This window comes from Hippoglossus hippoglossus, chromosome 24, assembly GCF_009819705.1.
Source record: "Hippoglossus hippoglossus isolate fHipHip1 chromosome 24, fHipHip1.pri, whole genome shotgun sequence".
NCBI lineage: Eukaryota > Metazoa > Chordata > Actinopteri > Pleuronectiformes > Pleuronectidae > Hippoglossus > Hippoglossus hippoglossus.
In genome coordinates this window covers 20467132-20486084 of record NC_047174.1, presented here as the reverse complement: position 1 = coordinate 20486084, position 18953 = coordinate 20467132, and the positions used below count along the sequence as shown (strand labels likewise).

The 18953-nt window shown below is 42.6% G+C and overlaps 2 protein-coding genes across 5 annotated transcripts in view; one reads left to right on the top strand and one right to left on the bottom strand.

Moving 5' to 3' along the window:
- The first annotated feature begins 3630 nt into the window (after positions 1–3630).
- LOC117758626 (probable ribonuclease ZC3H12D) lies at positions 3631–12154 on the top strand. Its single transcript, XM_034580461.1, is given in 7 exon segments — positions 3631–3656; positions 3751–3885; positions 3887–4210; positions 7137–7276; positions 9494–9728; positions 9848–9954; positions 10769–12154. Coding segments are annotated over 7 exon segments (1911 nt in total). The 5' UTR covers positions 3631–3645; the 3' UTR covers positions 11728–12154.
- A 2887-nt stretch (positions 12155–15041) lies between these two features.
- The window catches only part of tab2 (TGF-beta activated kinase 1 (MAP3K7) binding protein 2), a 46179-nt gene continuing 42267 nt past the window's right edge, over positions 15042–18953 (bottom strand). For 3 of the 4 annotated variants that reach the window (XM_034580458.1, XM_034580457.1, XM_034580459.1), the window contains exons 5-7: positions 18354–18447; positions 17540–17635; positions 15042–15615 (exon numbers count right to left, since the gene is read on the bottom strand). In XM_034580458.1, coding sequence (XP_034436349.1) covers positions 15476–15615; positions 17540–17635; positions 18354–18447 — 330 coding nt within the window. In that variant the 3' untranslated portion in view covers positions 15042–15475. The remainder of the gene's footprint in view (positions 15616–17539; positions 17636–18353; positions 18448–18953) is intronic. The other variant, XM_034580460.1, reaches the window with a different exon arrangement.

Here is an 18953-nt window from a genome sequence, read left to right as displayed (position 1 = left end):
CTTACATACTGTATATGAGGAAATGTGATCGATGTGTGCATCGTATTTATTTGCATCATTTATATTTACATATAAATGTACTCATTTACGCTTTTATCCAAAGGGACCTAACAACTGGTAGACAACACTGAAGCATCAGCACAATATGAGAGTTGAAGACAATGTGTGGAAGACCAGGTAAAGAAGTCACGGGAAGATTAGACATGTTCGAGTATTAGATAGTAGTATTAGTCCTAGATAGAGATGGACGTCCCCTCTCTGAGACAATCTGGCAGCTTGTTCTATACAAAAGAGAACAGTTGGGACTGGGATTGTCTTGTGTGCAGGGATGACAATTCCAGAGTGTAAGCCTGTTTAAAGTAAATGGGTGTTTACCTCTGGCCATAGACAGCCAGTTAGGCTGATAAGCAGTGGAGTGACCCCAATTCAATTCAATGTGCATGAAGGGAGGCCCACCAGAGGGGTTATACCTTCGTGGAGTCAAGAGGTAATCATGGCCAGTACCAAGAGTTGTGTGGCACACTGAGTCAGGTGGGGCCTGGTTCAATGGCTACTTTATTCACATGCTTTCCAATTCTTTTGACACATTTGCATGTCATCATGTTGTCTTCAAACTTGTGAGATCCACTGTAGCTTGTGTGAGCAGACTCAGCACTTTGCACTTTGCTCTCATTTCTCAGAATCAGAAGCAGTTCAGGTAAACTGTGAGCCATTGTATCAGGCTGTGGTGTCAGGTTACCCTTACTAGTCCTGACAAAAACATCACAACATCACGACACGACCAATGTTATGAATATTTTGTCTATAATTGTCAAAGGAACATTGACTTGCATTCTTATAAACTCTGAGGTTTCCTGCTGAGCTATTTTTAGCCGTCCTGAGCTCTGTTCTTTCAGCTGCACGTTGTTTGAGTGAGGACTGTAAGAGTGAGTGACAGCAGTCCTCACTCATTGGAAGGACAGCTAACAGGATTTTAATTTCTGCTTATTTTAATATAACTCTGTTGCTTTCCAATGCTGTGAATGTTAAACTGTATCTCTTTGGTTGAATTAGACCTCACCTTGTAGCTTTGAGAATATTTATGTCATGAAGTCATGTTGGAACAGCCTGTAAAACCTGAAACAGACCATGATGGTACATTGTATTCCCCATAGAATAATAATCATAAAGATATGTGGCTCAGGATGTTGAGCCTGCTGTCCACTAACCAGAAAGTAAGCCGGAGTTCTGGGAGCGCAGTGCTCTAGTGGGTTGATATGGTACTATGAGGTCTTTGAGGTAAAATGGTGTCATATAAATAAGGGCCTTGTGGGTGAGGAGGAGAATTTGTAATTCTATTCTAGGTTTAAAGCCAGTGTAGTTTAGTGAAGCTAATACAGGAGAAATGTGGTCTCTTTGCACGTGCTGCAGCATTTTGACAAGCAGCAGAGTCTTTCACGACGTCCTGCTGGAGCCTGATAACTACGGAATTACAATCAGGCCATGATGTACTGTATGTGGATGGCATCTGATTGTGGTGGTGGATCCTGATCGAGGTGGACCCTGATTGAGGTGGACCCTGATCGAGGACTATGATTACTAACAACTGATTACAAAACATACTCAATATGTTTGTGATCGCTGCTCCCTTCATTTTCTTATGTATAAATACGTTTCCATTATGTTACAAACTGTTTTCTTCTAAATCAATGCTGTAAATCCTGTTAATTTGCTGATGTTCTCAGTTACACGCGCCTTCTATTGCACTTCTGTCCATCAAAAAGAAACTGATAGTGGCATTTTGTGGAACGTCAGTCAGTCATGCTGCACCTGGGTGGCCCATGGTGTAAAGTTCATGAACATAATTCTGTTACTCATGCACGGACATTCAGGGGTGTAGCACTGGACCACGCTCAGTGCAGCCAAATATCAGGCTACAGCCAGCAGCTTGCATAGCTAACATAAGGCTAGCTAAAGGGGAAAGGAGGCTCTGACTCCACCTGCCAGCAATCTCCTCTGTACAAAACCTCTCAAGTGTTAAAACCAGAATTGGCAGTTTTACATCAGGTTACCGTATGCAGGACTCTTCAGGCTCATCAATGGTTGACAGACCCTGTTTAGCCCAGTTTCAGCCTTTGAACTCTTTGGACCCTCTTGTAGAAACGGAATAAACATAATTCCCAAAACATTGAGGTTCACTTGAATTTCCTCTATGACATTCTACTGAAATGTCATGACAGGCAGCAGCTCCTACAACACACACATTTGACATGGTAAATAGAATTCGAATGAAAAGCCTGAATGACTAATAAAACCCTCAGCTGGCTTCCTGGTGCTCTTCACTGCTTTGTCAGAGACATTCAATCAGCATAGATTTCACCACACCACACTACGAGAGCAGGGGGAAAGTTAATCTCTCAGGTTCCAGGTCAGGCAGCCTACTGACGAGGAAGTGCATCACATATTTACAGTGTCTCTTCCTTGCTGGTCACACAGACCTTTTTTCTCAGCAGCGAGCACCTCACTTCCTCCTCTGAGTAATAAGAGCAGCTTCACACAGACCCAGTGTGTCTGTCAGAGCAGCTGACCTGAATGACTGACTGACTGTGTGCAGCTCTCACACACACAACACCCGAATTTCCAAGAGGGACTCGCGCTCCAAATCCACGGCGCGCTGAATGTGTAAGTACAAAATAAGAAGAGAACATTTGAGTCATGTGACAGTGTAGCCCTGCTCTTGTGTTAAACACGAATCCTCAGCCACAGCCTGTAGCGGTGTCTTGTTAAGACTTGTCATGTCTCTGATTGCAAGAAACTAGTAGGTGTCAGGGTGATAGTGGTGCGCTGACATGTGTGAACAGCACTGCAAAGAGCAAAGGTTGTTGGAGTTTGGACATGTGAGAAGCAAAAAGTGAGTGGGAACTTGTAAATGAACTGAGCGTTAACTCAGCAGCAGAGGATGTGGTTTGGTGCAGGTTGTAGAAAGCCAGTCTTCAGCAAAGCCCCCTGCAGAGGCACAATGTGTCAGATAAAAACACTTGTAACTGTGAGGTCTGTTTTACGACGTGGTTTAAAGTCAAATTGATTGATTGATTAAGGCGGGTAAAGAAACTCTGACATACTTTGCGTCATGTCTTTCTTTTTCCTCATTCTTCAAATGTCAAGTTGACACACATCAAAAGCAGCGAATGCTAATCATCCATCAAAACGACTCGACAAAGGGAAGTGCTTGAAACAATGGGGGAGGTCACTTCGGGGTGATCGTGAATTTAAGTCCCTTTAAATCGACTGGTCTTCTCATTTTCTGTGTTTCATGGTCTCAGGTGTTGTGTCAAAGTGTTGCACTAAGAATAACTGCTCGTGGGAGGAAAAGTAAAAAGAATTCAACAGTTTAGACCTTCAGATAAATCAGTGTGATCTCTCTATGGCCATGAAGTTCAGGGGGTTTCCAGACCTGTTTGATTTTGGGTGTGGGTGACATACCCACACTCTCACTCACATCGGTTCCACTCATGAATGTTTATTTTGGTAACTGAGCTAAAATAACTCAAATACAATAAGAGCAGAGTATCACTGCAGACCCTCAGCTTCCTCCTCTGCTGTGTGTGACGGGGGCTTTCTTAACCAACATGACGTCAGTCGCTGCTTGCTCTTGCGTTAACAGTCATGAGGTTGTGGTAAGCAGAGCAGATTCTGTCAGCAGGAGCAAACCCACAATTGATTTGTCTGAAAACTCCTGTGAGACCACAGCTTTGCTTCCTGTGTTTACAGTGACAGAGGTCTCCTTCTGGCACCTGTCAATTGTTCCAAAACACAGTCTGTCACTGTGGCGACACGGATGAGCCAGAATAAGGAGGCGAGGAGGATTCCCCTGATAAACAGTCCCTACAAGACAGAGGAGAGGAAAGACACACTCTGACTCAGTGTTCACGATGGACCACCAGCAGCAGCATGCCAAAGTGGAGCGATTTCTCAAGTTAGGATACTCTCACACTGACATCCTGAGGGTCCTGGAGAGCCTCCACCATGATGCCCAGACCAATGACATCTTGGAGGAGCTGATAAAGACCTGCCAGACTCGCACTTACAACGAAATAAGTGACCCCAACAGTCCCAAGCTGGTGTCCAGAGGCTGCAGCCCCAGTCCCAGTCAGCCCAGACCCGGAGCAGACCGAGAGCCAGCAGCTGGCTTCAGACCTGTGGTTATCGACGGAAGCAATGTGGCCATGAGGTGAGTCCCCTCATCTTTCATTAACAGCACTTGTCTTACATCTCAGCCTGTGTGTTTGAATTCAACTGCCACGTTGTAAACACTATTTGAATTTAGATCTTTTTACAGACATATTATTAGTAAAATGTACCTAAATTATCAAAAGTACTTGTTGGGCAGACTGGTCCATTTCAGTCTTCATCATTATTGTAATATTGTTATAATAATAATTGCTGCCTTGGGGAGGCTGTAGTTCAAGAGGTACATTGGGTCTTCCACTAACTGGAAGCTCAGCGGTTCAATCCCCATAACACTGCCAAAGTGTCCTTGGGCAAGATATTGAACCCTAAACTGCCCCTGATAGTGCCGACAGTGAGTGATACGTGAAAGAGAAAGTGCTGCACATGGATGCACTGTATGAATGTGTGTGTGAATCGGTGAATGGCAAAACTGTTCTGTAAAGAGCTTTGAGTGGTCATCAAGACTAGAAAAGCTCTGTATAAATACAGACCACTTATTTAAACAGCTATATTTTAAGTCTTGTAAAAGTGCAGCTGATTAAAACAACTTTACATGTTGTTGAAAAATATAATCCATGTCATTTATTCATCATGTTTGAAAAGTACAAGTCACATAAAGAGTAACATAAAGTGAAAGTGCTCAGGTAAAGTACATTTAACGTAAACGTTGTCCCTACTTGTAGTTCTTGAGTAAATGTTACTGTTAGTTTCCATCTCGGTCTCACTGACTTGTCGTTCGTGGGACAAAAATACATTTTATTTTTACTTTCTTGAGGTTTGAGCAAAGATGATACGTTAATTAAATCAGTCAATCAATAAAATGATATTTGAATAGCCTTCAAATAAAAGGATGTAGTTGAATGAAAGAACAGGCATTTGTTTGTACTTAAGCCTCTCCAATTGCATCAAATCTTGATGCGATCACACCCCACTTCCTCTTTAAGATGGGGGAAGTGAAAACACAATGTGTGTTTGCTATGTTCTTCTGGTTTTGTCTACTCTGTTCAAGAAATGTTCATTCTTTTTTTTCACATTGGATTCCAGCTGGTTTTGTTTAACTACCTTGACTTGAAAAGGTGTAACACCGCTGAAGTTCCGACTTCATATGATCTCACAGTCGCCAGGGTTACCTGACCTAAATCCAGTAACAAGGAAGTTGGCTCAAACTACTAACTTAATGGAGGGTGTGATAATAATTCAAAATCTCAACCTCCTTTTACTGGCTTTCTTTGATCAATTTGCAGTTCCCAAACCCAAACCAAGGTTTCTCAGAATCTGTCTCTCACATGCACAGAACAGTTTTCACATAAGGGGTCTCATCCACGTGTCCAGCAGCAGCAGACATCTCTGATAAAGCCACTATGCACCACCTGCACGGCACTAAGCAGCACCCCCCCCCCCAGTTAGAGACCAGCTGGTGAGCCACACATTACAGCAGTGCTACGTACCCCAAGCAGGCAATGCTACTTTTTTAATATTGTATTGTGAAAAATGACAGTAGGAAGTCATGTGATCATAAATTAGAAATGAAATGGAAGTTGGGTGAAGCAACAACATGTCATATTAGTCAACTTTGTAAGGAATAAGATATGTCAGCATTATATTTACTGGGCAAGAACATTTACCGATGAGGCAGATATGAAACATTTAACACTAATACTTGGTAAATTGAGATTTTGTTTAAATGCAGGGCTCTTAGTTTCCATCAGGGTACAGCTGCAGACACGTGTCCCACTCTCAGCTGGTTTGTCCACTGATGAAACAAGTCTCTACATAAACCAGTTGCAAAAGGCTGTATGTACAACGCTGTCACATTATGGGTTATATTTGGGAACAAGCTCCAGGCTGCGATGTAAATACCATTCAAAGGAAACTTTTTCATGCAACCTGTAAAGTTATGCAAGACAGATAGATTCACTACGAACTATCTCATGCTTAGCTCTGGTACCTGTCACATGCAAATGCAAAGTCTCTCACCACTTCCTGCTGATGGAAAGAAGGGAAACCCCCACAGGCGCACACATAGGCCTGCACACACACGCACTGAAGCACACAAACACATCCACACGCACACATATTACTGGAATGTACTCAAGAGGTAAACTGGCAGAAGAAAGAAAAACGTGTGTGGACTGAAGACAACAACTGGTTGTTAGGTTGCACCAACTGAGCTGCAGTGAACTGAAAGCAGATGAGACAGAGATGATCCAAGTACAAGGGGGCCAGGCTTCCCACGCTATTCCCTTAACTTTGAAACAGCCATGGTTTAGTTTTAAGAAACGGCTCAGTTCAGGAATCAAAATTAGTATTGAGGCTTTTTTTCTGCTCATGATCCTGTCACATGAAAGAAACTTGTCAAACTGCTACTGTATCAAACACCAATCAGAACATTTCCCTCGGGACATTTAAAAAAACTCTTTAATCGGATTCTTACAAAAGTAATTCAAAGCTTTAAGGACCTTTGAGGACTGATGTATTCCTCCTGATAACATCCAATTAGTGAGTGTGTGTCAGTGTGTGTGCGCAGTAGGACAATGAAGAATTCCTCTTTGTCATCTTTCTCCCTATTTCAACTGTGAACTGACAATGGGAAATGACAATGACCTTGAGATTTTGTGTGAGAATCTGCTTATTTTCCTTTACTGTATTTAGAAAGGTTTCCACTGGTTTTGGTAAAGCACATTGATTTATTGATTCATTTTATTTATACATAGTTCTTTTCAGTTTTAGGATTAATGAGAATCACTTCTTGAGGCCATGTGAACGTGAACAGGTTCTGTTCTGTGCCAAGTTACTCATACATGTGCCTCGTGATAAATCTACTTCCTCAACAAAGTGTGTGTGTGTGTGTGCACAATGTGTACAGAAGCAAAAAAGAAGAAGTAGTTTTTGTTTTTTAAAAAAATCTGGTTTCTGTTTCCCTGCAGCCATGGTGACAAGAAGGTGTTTTCGTGTCAGGGTCTCCAGCTGGCAGTGAGCTGGTTCTGGGACAAAGGGCTCCGGGACATCACGGTGTTCGTTCCTCTGTGGAGGAAGGAACAGCCGCGACCAGATGCACCCATCACAGGTATGGTCACGTGATCCAGTTGGCACCCTTTGAGTTCAGATGATAATGACGCCTGGTTGAAGAGTTATATTTGTCTCAACTGTCACCTCACCCAGTTGTGATGTCATAATTGTCCTAGAACATGACATGCGGTTAGTGCCAGAAAGTCTTTCTTGAGGAAGTAGCGCCACACAATAACCTTCATATTTACATACATAAACACAATTCTTTTTTTCTTTTTACATTTTTTAAATACATCTGGGCGACAGAGAGAATCATCAGTGTCCTGTGGAGTTGCGTGTCAGTCCATCTGTCACATTTGAGGCCAATATGTCCTCTCCTTGTAGCTCTGCTTTGGTCTCTGCTGCGTCTGTAGCTGCTCCATGTTCCCCAGCTCATTGCCTGCTTTGTCTGCCTGATGTGTGGTGCTGTGCAGATGTTGTACACAGGCTGTGTCAGAGCTCTGAGCTGGAAACATCTGTCTGCTGCTGCCTGAAAGGGGCTGATGAGAGCAATGGGCTAAGAGATACTAAAGATACTAAAATAGAGCTGAAGGGTTTGCTACTACCATTTCCCATTGCAGGTAAACCATAATATTTTCACAATATTAATAATAGGAATAATAAATATCTTGAAGTGCAGCTTGAAAAACTATTTAGGAAGAACTATTTTAAATTTTAAGAAAAACTATTCTGAAACAAAGACCTTTGGAGGAAGAAGCATTGTTATGATGTTTCTTAGTCCGTCAGTCAGACAAATCCACCAGCCACTTCACACCACTAATATTATTCTTGAAAATATCAGCTTTGCTTCTCTCAGGAAATTCCAAGTTAACATAAATGGTGCAGCCTCTGAAGTGAAGCTGTCACACTGTGAATTTGAAGTGCCTGTAAACAGCTGCACTTTCCGGGGGAACAAGTCACACAGGAAATGAGGCATTTTACACTCAGCAAAACAAGTACATTCATTAAAGAAAAACAACAACCTGCAGAAGTGGAGGCCATAACACTGAGTTCGTTTCCAAGAGCTTGTCAGGACAGTGTCGACATTAACTGGAACTATCACGGAAACAAAATCAAGGAAATCAGATATTCTTCACAAGTGTTCTGACATGTTAAATACTTCTCTGACATGCAACTGATAGTTGCTGGTAAATTTCCATCCCTCTTTCCTGCCTGTTCTTTGTTTGGCAGCTCGAGCCAGTTTAGACTGACAGCCGCCAAAAATAACTTCTTTATTTCCTGAAAGCGATTATGAGCAGTTCACAAGGAACCACCATTCGTGCCAAATACAGTTTCACACATTTTATGTAAAGCTCACTATCAAAACAAGGATAAAGCCATAAAGACAGGAACTCATATGTGCTGCAACGTGAGCTCACCTGTCTCTGTGCGTGGCTGTTTGTCTGCAGGGACATTTTCAGTGAGCATTTGAAACTTAATACCAAGCTTGATATTTACCACCAAGATCAAAATGAGTGAACCGTCAGCCATTATTCACGGAGGCCGTGACTTTGTTTTCACAGCTGTGTTTGCTGTTATCTTGTGGTTATAGAACATGGTCCTGAGGTGCATGACGCGGTCTTATATTAACCTTCCAATGATCTTACCCAGAAAAACTATGACAAATATTTCACATTTATTTGTCTTTAGTTTAAAAAGAAAAAACGTGATTGTGAGCCTCAGCAAAGGGACGGCCATAAAACAAGATAAATGGATAATTCATTCATTCATTCTTCTTTTTTCATGGACAAAACATTTTTCAAAAATGTTTTACAGAGGAAATATTTGAAAAAGATTGATAAATGAAATTAAAGACATATGAATATATAGTATTTTGCTGTTGCAGCAACACACACGTGTGCTGCATATTATACTATCAGGGTGCTCAACCTTTGTGTACCTGCCTTCAGGCAGACTTTTTCTTTTTAAATGGTGAATGGTCTGTATTTATATAGGGCTTTTCTTCAGTTTTTACATTCACCCATTCACACACACATTTATAAAGTGCAGTGGGAAGACTGGGATCGAACCTACAACCTTCTGGTTAGAAGATGACCGCTCTAACTCGTGAGCCACCAATTTATTATTGTAACGTTATAAGGAGCCTTCAACATACCTGTCTCTCATAAGTGTGCTGGATCATGATCAGAGGCAACATGTCTGAATAAATGAAGCTGGTGTATGAGGAGGGAGACGAGCTTGAAAATAAACTAGACTGTTGTCATCTGTGTCATAGGTCAGCACATCCTCCATGAGCTGGAGAGAAGGAAGATCCTAGTCTACACACCGTCTCGCTGCGTAAACGGAAAGAGGGTGGTCTGCTACGATGATCGCTTCATTGTCAAGCTGGCCTTTGACTCAGACGGCATTATCGTGTCCAATGACAACTACCGTGACCTGCAGACAGAGAATCCCGAGTGGAAGAAGTTTATAGAGGAGAGGCTGCTGATGTACACCTTCGCCAACGACAAGTAAGAGGGATGCTTCAGGAGGGAGATTAAAACGGGGCCCTTCATCATTTGTATAAAAGTGGATTTTGTCCCCAATATCAATGTGACTTGATCCTAACTGTGTCTCTGTGCTGCCGCAGGTTCATGCCTCCATACGATCCTCTGGGCAGAAACGGTCCCACCATTGATGACTTTCTACAGAAGAAGCCCAAGACCCCAGACAACAAGCTGCAGCACTGTCCATACGGTTGGTTCACATTTCTCTCGCAGCACATAACAGGCAGCACTGCTCAGGTTCCACTTGCTTGTTCTCTCAAGAACCAGTCACCAGGACATAAGAGAGATATGAAAACAGTGCAGCCTATGAAACATCAACCCTGTGCGTCATGATGAGTCTGCAGGAAGCTCCATGTCTGTGTGGGTAACTGGTGTGAGAGGTGCAGGACAGATTCAGTGTAATATTTGAAGCTTCCGGCTGGTTTAGAAAACATTTCACAAGACTGGAACATTCTCAGCACATAGAGGAAGTCCCCAAACATCGCCCCAACTGGAGGTTTGACTTTTACAACAGGCAGGTGAAAATTAAAGCTGTGCTCCAAACTGTGAGAGAAAAACATCTCTGCCCCTGTGCTATTAGTAGACTCCTCTTAAAAGGGAAATCTGCCTTCACTGTGTGATTTCAACACAACACAATCTTGTTCACATTCTAGATGGTAACAATTTTTTTTTAACTCACACTGTATTTCCTCATTGGAAGACCAAGGAAGAATGGACCCATTGTGACTCTGAGCTGGAGCACATGGACGTTATGGAGGGACTGTGAGATTATCTGAGGTGTGTCAGTCAACAGACACACCTGTCCCTCACTGTCGGGACAGGAGCCAAACAGAAGAGCAGAATCAGTTTCATTGTTCTTATGTCAGAGCCACAGCTAATTTGTTTGTAAGGCAGTGTGCAGTAAGGCAGCACACACACACACACATCATTTTCTCCAGGAAGTTAAATGATGATGTTGTGCTATAGTTTCAAACGTCTGTAAAGAACTTGTTTCTTTCTTACAGGAAAGAAGTGTACTTATGGAGTGAAGTGCAAGTTCTACCACCCAGAGAGGGTCAACCAATCACAGCTGCCGGTGGCCGATGAGCTGAGGGCGCTGAGAGACAGAGCCAAGAACTTCTCACCCAAACCGAGCCTGCAGGACACACACTTCTTCCCTCCTTTGTATGAGCCGGAGCACGGGTACAGCTCGTCCACACCCCCGCTCCCGAGCACAGAGGAGCAGTCACACAGGGCTTCACCCAGTGAGCAGTTCATCCATCAGAGAGACTCCAGCAGCCAGAGGAGCCTCCACCTCTGTCCAAGCCTAGACGTGGACGAAGCCTTCTGCTCCATGGAGAACTCCATGTCCAGCTCCATGTCCAGGCTTTACACCCATGATGTGCCCTACAGCATGGAGCTCCCTCCCCACAGCTACAGCAGTGGAGTGGCCAGCTGCAGCCTGGGCCACGATGACTTCTCCCTGTCAGGGTCATACAGCGGGAACACCCACAGGCCCTGTCTGAGCGGGGGTTGTTACCACCCTCATCAAAGCTGCTCGCTGACCTGCATGCATCCTGTGTGCAGCCAGTACAGCTGGCATCACCAGCAGACCAGGATGTCCCCCCACCACCACCAGCAGCAGCAACACACAACATGGTCCTCCTGCCCATCTCTGCCTCCACATAACGGAGAATGTTCCAGCCATGTTCCTGAGAAGCAGTACTTCAGGCAGCCCTCCAACAGACAGACTCACACCGTGCCCAGAGACCCATGGGGGCAGGGCAGCCTTCCTGACGCCCAGGTCAACGGCCGGGACAAGAGTCCATGCAGCAAGCAGAGGAAGGCCCTGAGGAGCCAGCTGAGCACCCTCTTCCCCCAGAGCACAGTGGAGCAGGTCATGAATGCTTACCCAGAAATCTCAGACATGTCCGAACTGATTCCTCTCATCCAGAGCTACAGGACCAGCCACTTCTCCCTCTGAGATACAGAGACTGTTGTTTTTTTTTACTGAAATTGAGCCCACGTTGAATTTTGTCATCTCACAAGCAAAGTGAAAACAAAGAGTGTTTTACTCTTCTTAAAGTGACTGTGAATTTATATTATGAGAATTCATACTCCTCCCTGAACAAACTTCCCCTTTATTCAAAGCATTAAGAATGGAAGTCGTGAAATTGTAGCAGACAGAATACATTTTCTTTATCCCTGTGTACAAGTGCAATGCACTAAGCTCCATACATGCTACGTATTGTAGCCCAGACAAATGTTCGATTAAAGCAGCATGTGTTGTTGTTCTCATGTTGCCTCAAAGTGAGGAATGCTATATTCTGTACTTCTGTAAAGAATGTCATCCACCTGTGCCGGGTTTTTTGTGCCTGTGAAATAAAAGCACTAAATCACTTGGGATGTGAAACAGTCATATAGTGTCCACATGCTTCTTGACGTGTACTGTGTAACTGAGTCACGCTGCTGCACTGCTCTCTAGTGGTTAAAAGCTTCGAGGTTAGCTGCCACAAACCTGCTCTCAGAGAGGCAGCTTTCAATCCTGTGTGACTGGTTTTTGGATTCAAAGGGATGTAGCTCTTAACATATGACCAGAAACTGGGGGGAACTTACAAGGGACAAATTAGAAACCATCAAATCCTGAATGCACCACAAACTCACACAGTTTATTAAGTTGTAAAAAGACCAAGAGATATTGAGAGTTGTGCAGACAATCCAGAATATCAGTGGATGGAATCTCTCCTCCATCCAGAACAATATATCAGTAAAGCCTTGGCATTATTTAAGACCCCGGCCACCGAGGCAGAGCCCGTTTCAGCTGCAGCCATCTAGCAAGTGGTATCTCAGCCTCAGGGCCTGGACCTGCAGACTCCTCGACAGTTATTTCCACCTGGTGACCGGGCTAATGAATTCAGTGGACAACTACAGGGGCACTCAGTCCAGCACATACCTCCAAACAGTCCCCCCTTTGAGACCACATTCAAATTCACTAGATCCAGATGTTTATTTGGAGCTGCACCACATTTCACTGATTTTTTCCCCAAAAGATCCATAAAATATTTTAAAAATGGATAAAATGAATTTAAAACTAATGATGATAGAACACATTCATTACTCGATCTACTCTACCTTTTCTCAGAGCACTGGCATCCTTCTCATGCTTATATGACCATGAGATTGGACCAGTGTTTGTCTTTAACTTTCATCATCAAAAGTGCAGATATGTATTAATCTATGGATTCTCTCTGTCGCACGCACATACACATTTGACTCACCTGATAACTTTTCACAGCTCCACAATTATGTTTGTTTCAATACCAAAAGAAACCTGATGACGTCAAGTTCCTCCACAGATGACATCACCCAACTTATTGACAAGTTGCAAAATATCAGTGTAAAACATAAAATATTATGAAATGTTGTTAAATATGTAAAATCTTGACCTATTAATATCTGTCCATGACAGTCTTAGCTGGTGGTAAGTGGTAATATCTGTCATGAGCCTACCTTTGTTCTGCCATCTAGTGGATAAAATAATATACCAGACATAATAATAATAATCTGAGTGGAGCATCACAAAGACACGCAAACATTCAGAATAGATTTTTTTTTATCATTTTTACAAATAACTTATCCGTTACAAAGAAAGTTTTCCCAGCTAAAATCAAATGTTCAAAAAAAAAAAAAACACTTTAGATATCCAAATGATTTTTTCCATTTAATAAAACATGAATAAACTGCCTCTTCACACCAAGGTGCAGATAAAGCTGAAAACTGGTTTCTTTGGTTTGGAAAAAGGAAAAGGTTTGATGTAAGTGCTTAAGAGACAATAATTCATCTTCTACTCTTAAATGGGTTTATACAATAGTAAGGGTTTGGTTTTAAAAATGGCACTTGGATGTGACAAAATAGATTATCAATACAAATTGAATAAAGGCACTAATGCAAGGCATTTCACAAAGGTGGAAAAAAGGTAACTACTCCACAGTTAAGGTAAGTTAATGATAATAAGGAAACTTTAGGACCCCCCTTTGTCAATACACACTTAGGAGGATGAATGGAGCCAAATAAAAGGAAGAGTATACTAAGTGGACAGTAACGTAGTGCTTATATTTTGCTAAAAACATGAGGTCTTGTTTTTTGTTTATTTTTTTGCCTTGTCTGCAAAAACGGCGACATGTTGGACTTATATGTATATTTCTGTGTTATAGGAACAATTTAAACAGAAACACATTCACTGATCTGTAGACCTCACAGAAACCCAATTCAGGTGCCCAGCAACATGGACACTTTTCATCCAATCAGCTGTTCCAGGAGCACTATGACATTACTCTGCAGTGAAACCATGATTCTACTTGAAAATGAAAGTCTCTTTGCACTGAGGTGTCCTCGTCCCCAAACATTAAACCTACATTCCAGTTGTCAGATAAAATGGCAGTTTGTAATTTGCTTTTTGTCCCATTCCCTCCCCGACAGTCCTGAACATATTTGGTGTCCTGAAGAAAATAAAAAAAAAAAAAATAAAAAAAAATAAAGACTCCTCCATGGCCTTCCACTTTGCTGCATCTGCAGATCGTACACAGGGAACTCAGCATTTTCACGAGCGATGAACGGACCTGGCAGGCGTAGCTTCATGATGACTGCTCTGTTCCTCTCCTTCTGCAAGGCTTCAACTCTCACAGATATCAAGTAAAAAGCTTAAAAAGGGAGCACGGTGCTTATTGATTTGAAAGAGGGAAACATAACAAGACAAAAAAAGTTAATAAAGTCTATAAAGCTATACTTACAGGAAATACAAGTGATTCATAGTGTGAGGAAGAAGGCTTTTAAGGCACATTCTAAATTATGTACAGTAAAAAGCTCATGGGGAGTTTCTGCCTCCGTGTACTGTACACAAAGCATGCAACTTAATTTCTTTTTTCAATAACTCATGACTGAAGAGACAGAAGAAGGAAACTGAAGGGGCAGGACAAGAGGCATGTTTTTGTTCCCCCTTTGACATCCTCTAGAAAAACAGCAAACAAACTTAAAAGTCCAAGAGTAGTCCGTTAGTTTGCCCTTCAGAAGGAGAGCGGTGGCTGAAAAGTTCCCGATCCCCCAGTCATGCCACCACAAAGGAAGAAAAACTAATGTATTCATTCAGCAAAAGGCACATTGGCACCTGTGTTGTGTGTGTGTGTGTGTGTGTGTGTGTGTGCGTGTGTTTTTGGGTGTGGGTGTGTGTGCGTGTGTTTTGGGTGTGTGGGTGTGTTGTGTGTTGGTGTGTGTGTGTGTGTGTGTGTGTGTGTGTGTGTGGTGTGTGTGTGTGTGTGTGTGTGCCGTCACACTGCAGGGCCACGCTCGTAATACTGTAATTGGGAGCAGCGAGGTAGCCCAGGGCGCAAGTGTCACCCGTGGAGCAGAAACAAAGGGGGAAGTGACCCCACGCACTCCGAGTCTCTGAGGTGAGGTATCATCCGACTCTGGCAGCCTTTAGGAAAAAAAACAAGTTGTAAACACTATCCAGTCAAGCCTTCAGTGGACAGCATTCAACAAAAACCTTATAGAGGAAACAGAAAAGAGGAGAAAAATAAAACAAGGAGGCCGCACAATGCACAAAGACCACGCTCTGTCCCAGTTTTCATACACGTAGGGAAAAAAGAAAGAGAAGGAGGGAGCCCCTTTTCTATTCTTGTCTGGTGAAACACAGGTGGGCAGAGGAGATAGCGGCGCGGCGCAGCCTGGTTGGCTCAGAAGTGCCGCGGGAACTCGCACTGTTCACAGCGGTTGAGGGCGGGGTGGTTGAGGAAGGTGCAGGCTGTGCAGCTCCACTGCGTCCCCTCGTCCTCCTCCTGGTCTGCTACGGGCTTCACGATCTTACTGCCCGAGTCTGTGACAAGAACGAGGAGACGAAGAAGAGGGTCAGTGCAGGATAAAATAGGAACACTGTTGCCATAAAGAAATGTGCTTGGTCGGCATCAGTGTTTGTGTACAGTACGTGTCAAGTCAGAAAACACTGCTCAGAGCATCCCACTGCCTCCACTGCTCTGCTTTCTACCCATAGGGCATCCTGCTGCCATCACCCAGGGATGGGCAAAGACACATTCAAATGTATTTACAAATAAAATACCAAATACCCTAACAGTAAGTGAACGCCATGTATCAATATACGTTAGTGTATTTCTTTATTTAAAAAAAACTAAAAAAAACTTTTCCAAGGGAGCATGAAATCATCATCATTGCAAACCATTTATATATTGAGCGATTTGATCTATCCCTTCAGCAGCACACTGACCCAGCTGATTGAGAGGCATGCCATTCAACAGAGAGTTCAAAGAGTCTGACCTACAGAACCTGTTCGGTAATGAAGGGCCTACCTTGCACCAGCAACACTGACGACAACGTCAAACAAGTCATTTATAAGTAGACAACTGATGGCACCTTTAGCCATAGCAACTAGTTTCTAAGTAATCATTGAATCATCATTCGATTGCCGACGCAATAGCACAGAGTTATTTCAGAACAATTCTCACGAAACACAAAACACTAAGTTGTGAGCTACAACACACGTGGTGATTGGCATAACAACCTGTTGTTTCATGACTTTGCAGCACAAAGTTGTTAATGACAAACACGTGTGCGTTTACTTGATTAAACCATGTTGTGGCATTATAAAGTAATGTTGTACAACAACTCTGAAATGCGTCAGAGTTTTTTCCTGTGCACAATCGACGACAACTTAACATAGGCTGAAAGTAGCCAGCTAACATTAACTGTGAGGGCTGCTAACGTTACTCAGGTTAAATATTTAGTTGGAACACAGGAACTGTTGAGAATTGTAGCAATTTATGTTAAAAATCGATGGAGAGCTGCAACCAACACATTTCTCATCATGTGCTTCTTCTTCTTTGGGTCTGGCTTTGCGCTGGATCATCCCATTTTTTTTAACCTCAATGTTTGGCAAGATACTGCACCCCAAATTGCCATTGACGTATAAATTATGTAAATGGTAGATTATTTTTATTAATATAGCGCTTTTTATTTATCTGCAATGAAGAGTTGATAGTCAATGTTTTTCATAAAATAAAACTGAATTTGATTTATTACTGGTCACGTGCGTGGCTTAATGAATGAATGAATAACTTAACTTGCTTTATTTTTTCATACATTGCATGTCAGCTGTTTCAGAGGTCTGTTAAGTAATCAACATAATCTTCAGACCCAAGTTCAGAACTTTTCAAAATAAAAGCTTTGTAATTCAGGTCCATATAAAGCATTTAAGAAACAATATGAACCTTGTGCTTTTACTTTGATGACTACTTACTAAAGAGGAAGTGAGATCAGTACCCGGTTTATTCGTGAATGTCTGTGTCAGTCCAATATGGTGAAATGAAAATAGTCAATTAATCAAAATGATCTGGAGAGACATATTATTGGCCACAGGCAGCCAGTTTCTGACCAATGCTGTAATTTATCTGAGGACATAGAAGAAGACACGTTCAACTGAGTCAGCAGATTGACTGTTGGCATACGGTACCACCCCCACTGACTGCTCCAGAGCGCTGGTCGCTTGTTTATTCAAATTTGGCACTGTAGCCTCAAAAATGTACGTAGTATCAGCTTTACAGAGAAACCCTTCTTTAAGTGCCAGTCTTGTAAACGTGGCTTTAATAACAAGGCAAGCTGGAGTTCTGACAGATATTACATGATGTAGTTAGTTATAATCTATCAATAGGATCAATAATACATCAAATAAAATGGTTGAAAGGAATGTCGACAAGGACATTTTGGAGTGATGACCTTATTAAACTTACCAATAGATAAAGTACCTTTGGGTTTGGGTTGGACAGGACCAAGGAATCCAATGTTGTCATAGAAGTTATGGATTGCACTGGGATTAAAGTGTGGTCCTGCAGATGGAAGGAAGCAGAGTGCCAAAAAGTTAACACCTGGAGTAAGAGCACACGTGTCCACTCAAATCATCACTGTGCTGCAGAGGGGACGGTGACGGGGACTAGAGATAATCATTATCATGTGCAGAGTTTAACAGCAATACAAAAAATATGCATCTACAAATACACGCGGTAAACACATTCATTTCATGAAAAGGTGGAAACCACACAGATGCTGAGAGTAGAGTTTGCCTCAACTGGATGATTCCCTCAATATCCATCACTTCTCTATATTTACCATAAATCTAAATTCTACTTTGTAAAAATATACATTTTACAAGATGAGTGTGATACAGAATTGATATCTGCATAAATCCCATTTTTCGTGTCGCCACAGACCTTCCTTCACCTGTGTAAACCAGCTGGCTGGTGGCAACAGCAGAGTGTTGCCAGGGGACCAATAAATCCCTTGTTACCAACCAGGAAAGGGATGCAATTCAGGAAGGACTGGTGCTTTACAGTACAATGGCAGCACCATGACTGTGTGCCAAGAGGATGTGAGCAGGCCTGACCTATGTGCTACAGCTGCAGGTCCAGAGTCACACTTAATAACTTACTGTTAACTTTATTATTAAACAAAACAGACCGGCACATCAGCTGGATGCCAGTAGAAAATTCCAAAATACCAGTATTAAATGTTATATTGCAAAGAAAGGAAAGACAGACAGATTCTTACCTCTTGTTTGAAGGAGATCAATTTCTTTGGTGAGGCAGTCGATGTCGATCTGCAGTAACCTGTTTTTGCATCGCAACTGCTTCATTTCCTCGATCTGACAGAGAAGGACACCAGAAGCTCAAAGTTTGTCCTCAGACACAAGACATTAAGACATCAAGGTTCTGAGAGCGGAGCAGATCTACGACAGAGTCAAGGAGGAGAGCGGCTCCACTCTCCAGCGCTGGCTCGCCTCAGTAAACAACACTAAACCAAAGAGCTACTGAGCTCAGCAACAGCAGCGAATTAACCTGCCACAGCCCATCTCTTCCTCTGCTCACTCAGACTGTTTTAGCTGGCAAAAACAGCTGACTCGACAAAAAGCCAGGAGCACATCATCTGAACCAGAGAGGTTTCAACAAACTCACGGCTGTAAATCTAAGACCAAGATGAAACGGAGCAGACATTAAATATTAAAAACATGTTCAATTTGTGATTATATGTTCTCTGAAGTAGCTGCAGAGGCTGCTGCTGTTTGAACTGTGGAGTGAATTTGATCTCGACTGTGTGCTCTGTCAGTCTGAAAATGTGGAGAGATATCAGCCAAATCATAAACAGACCCTG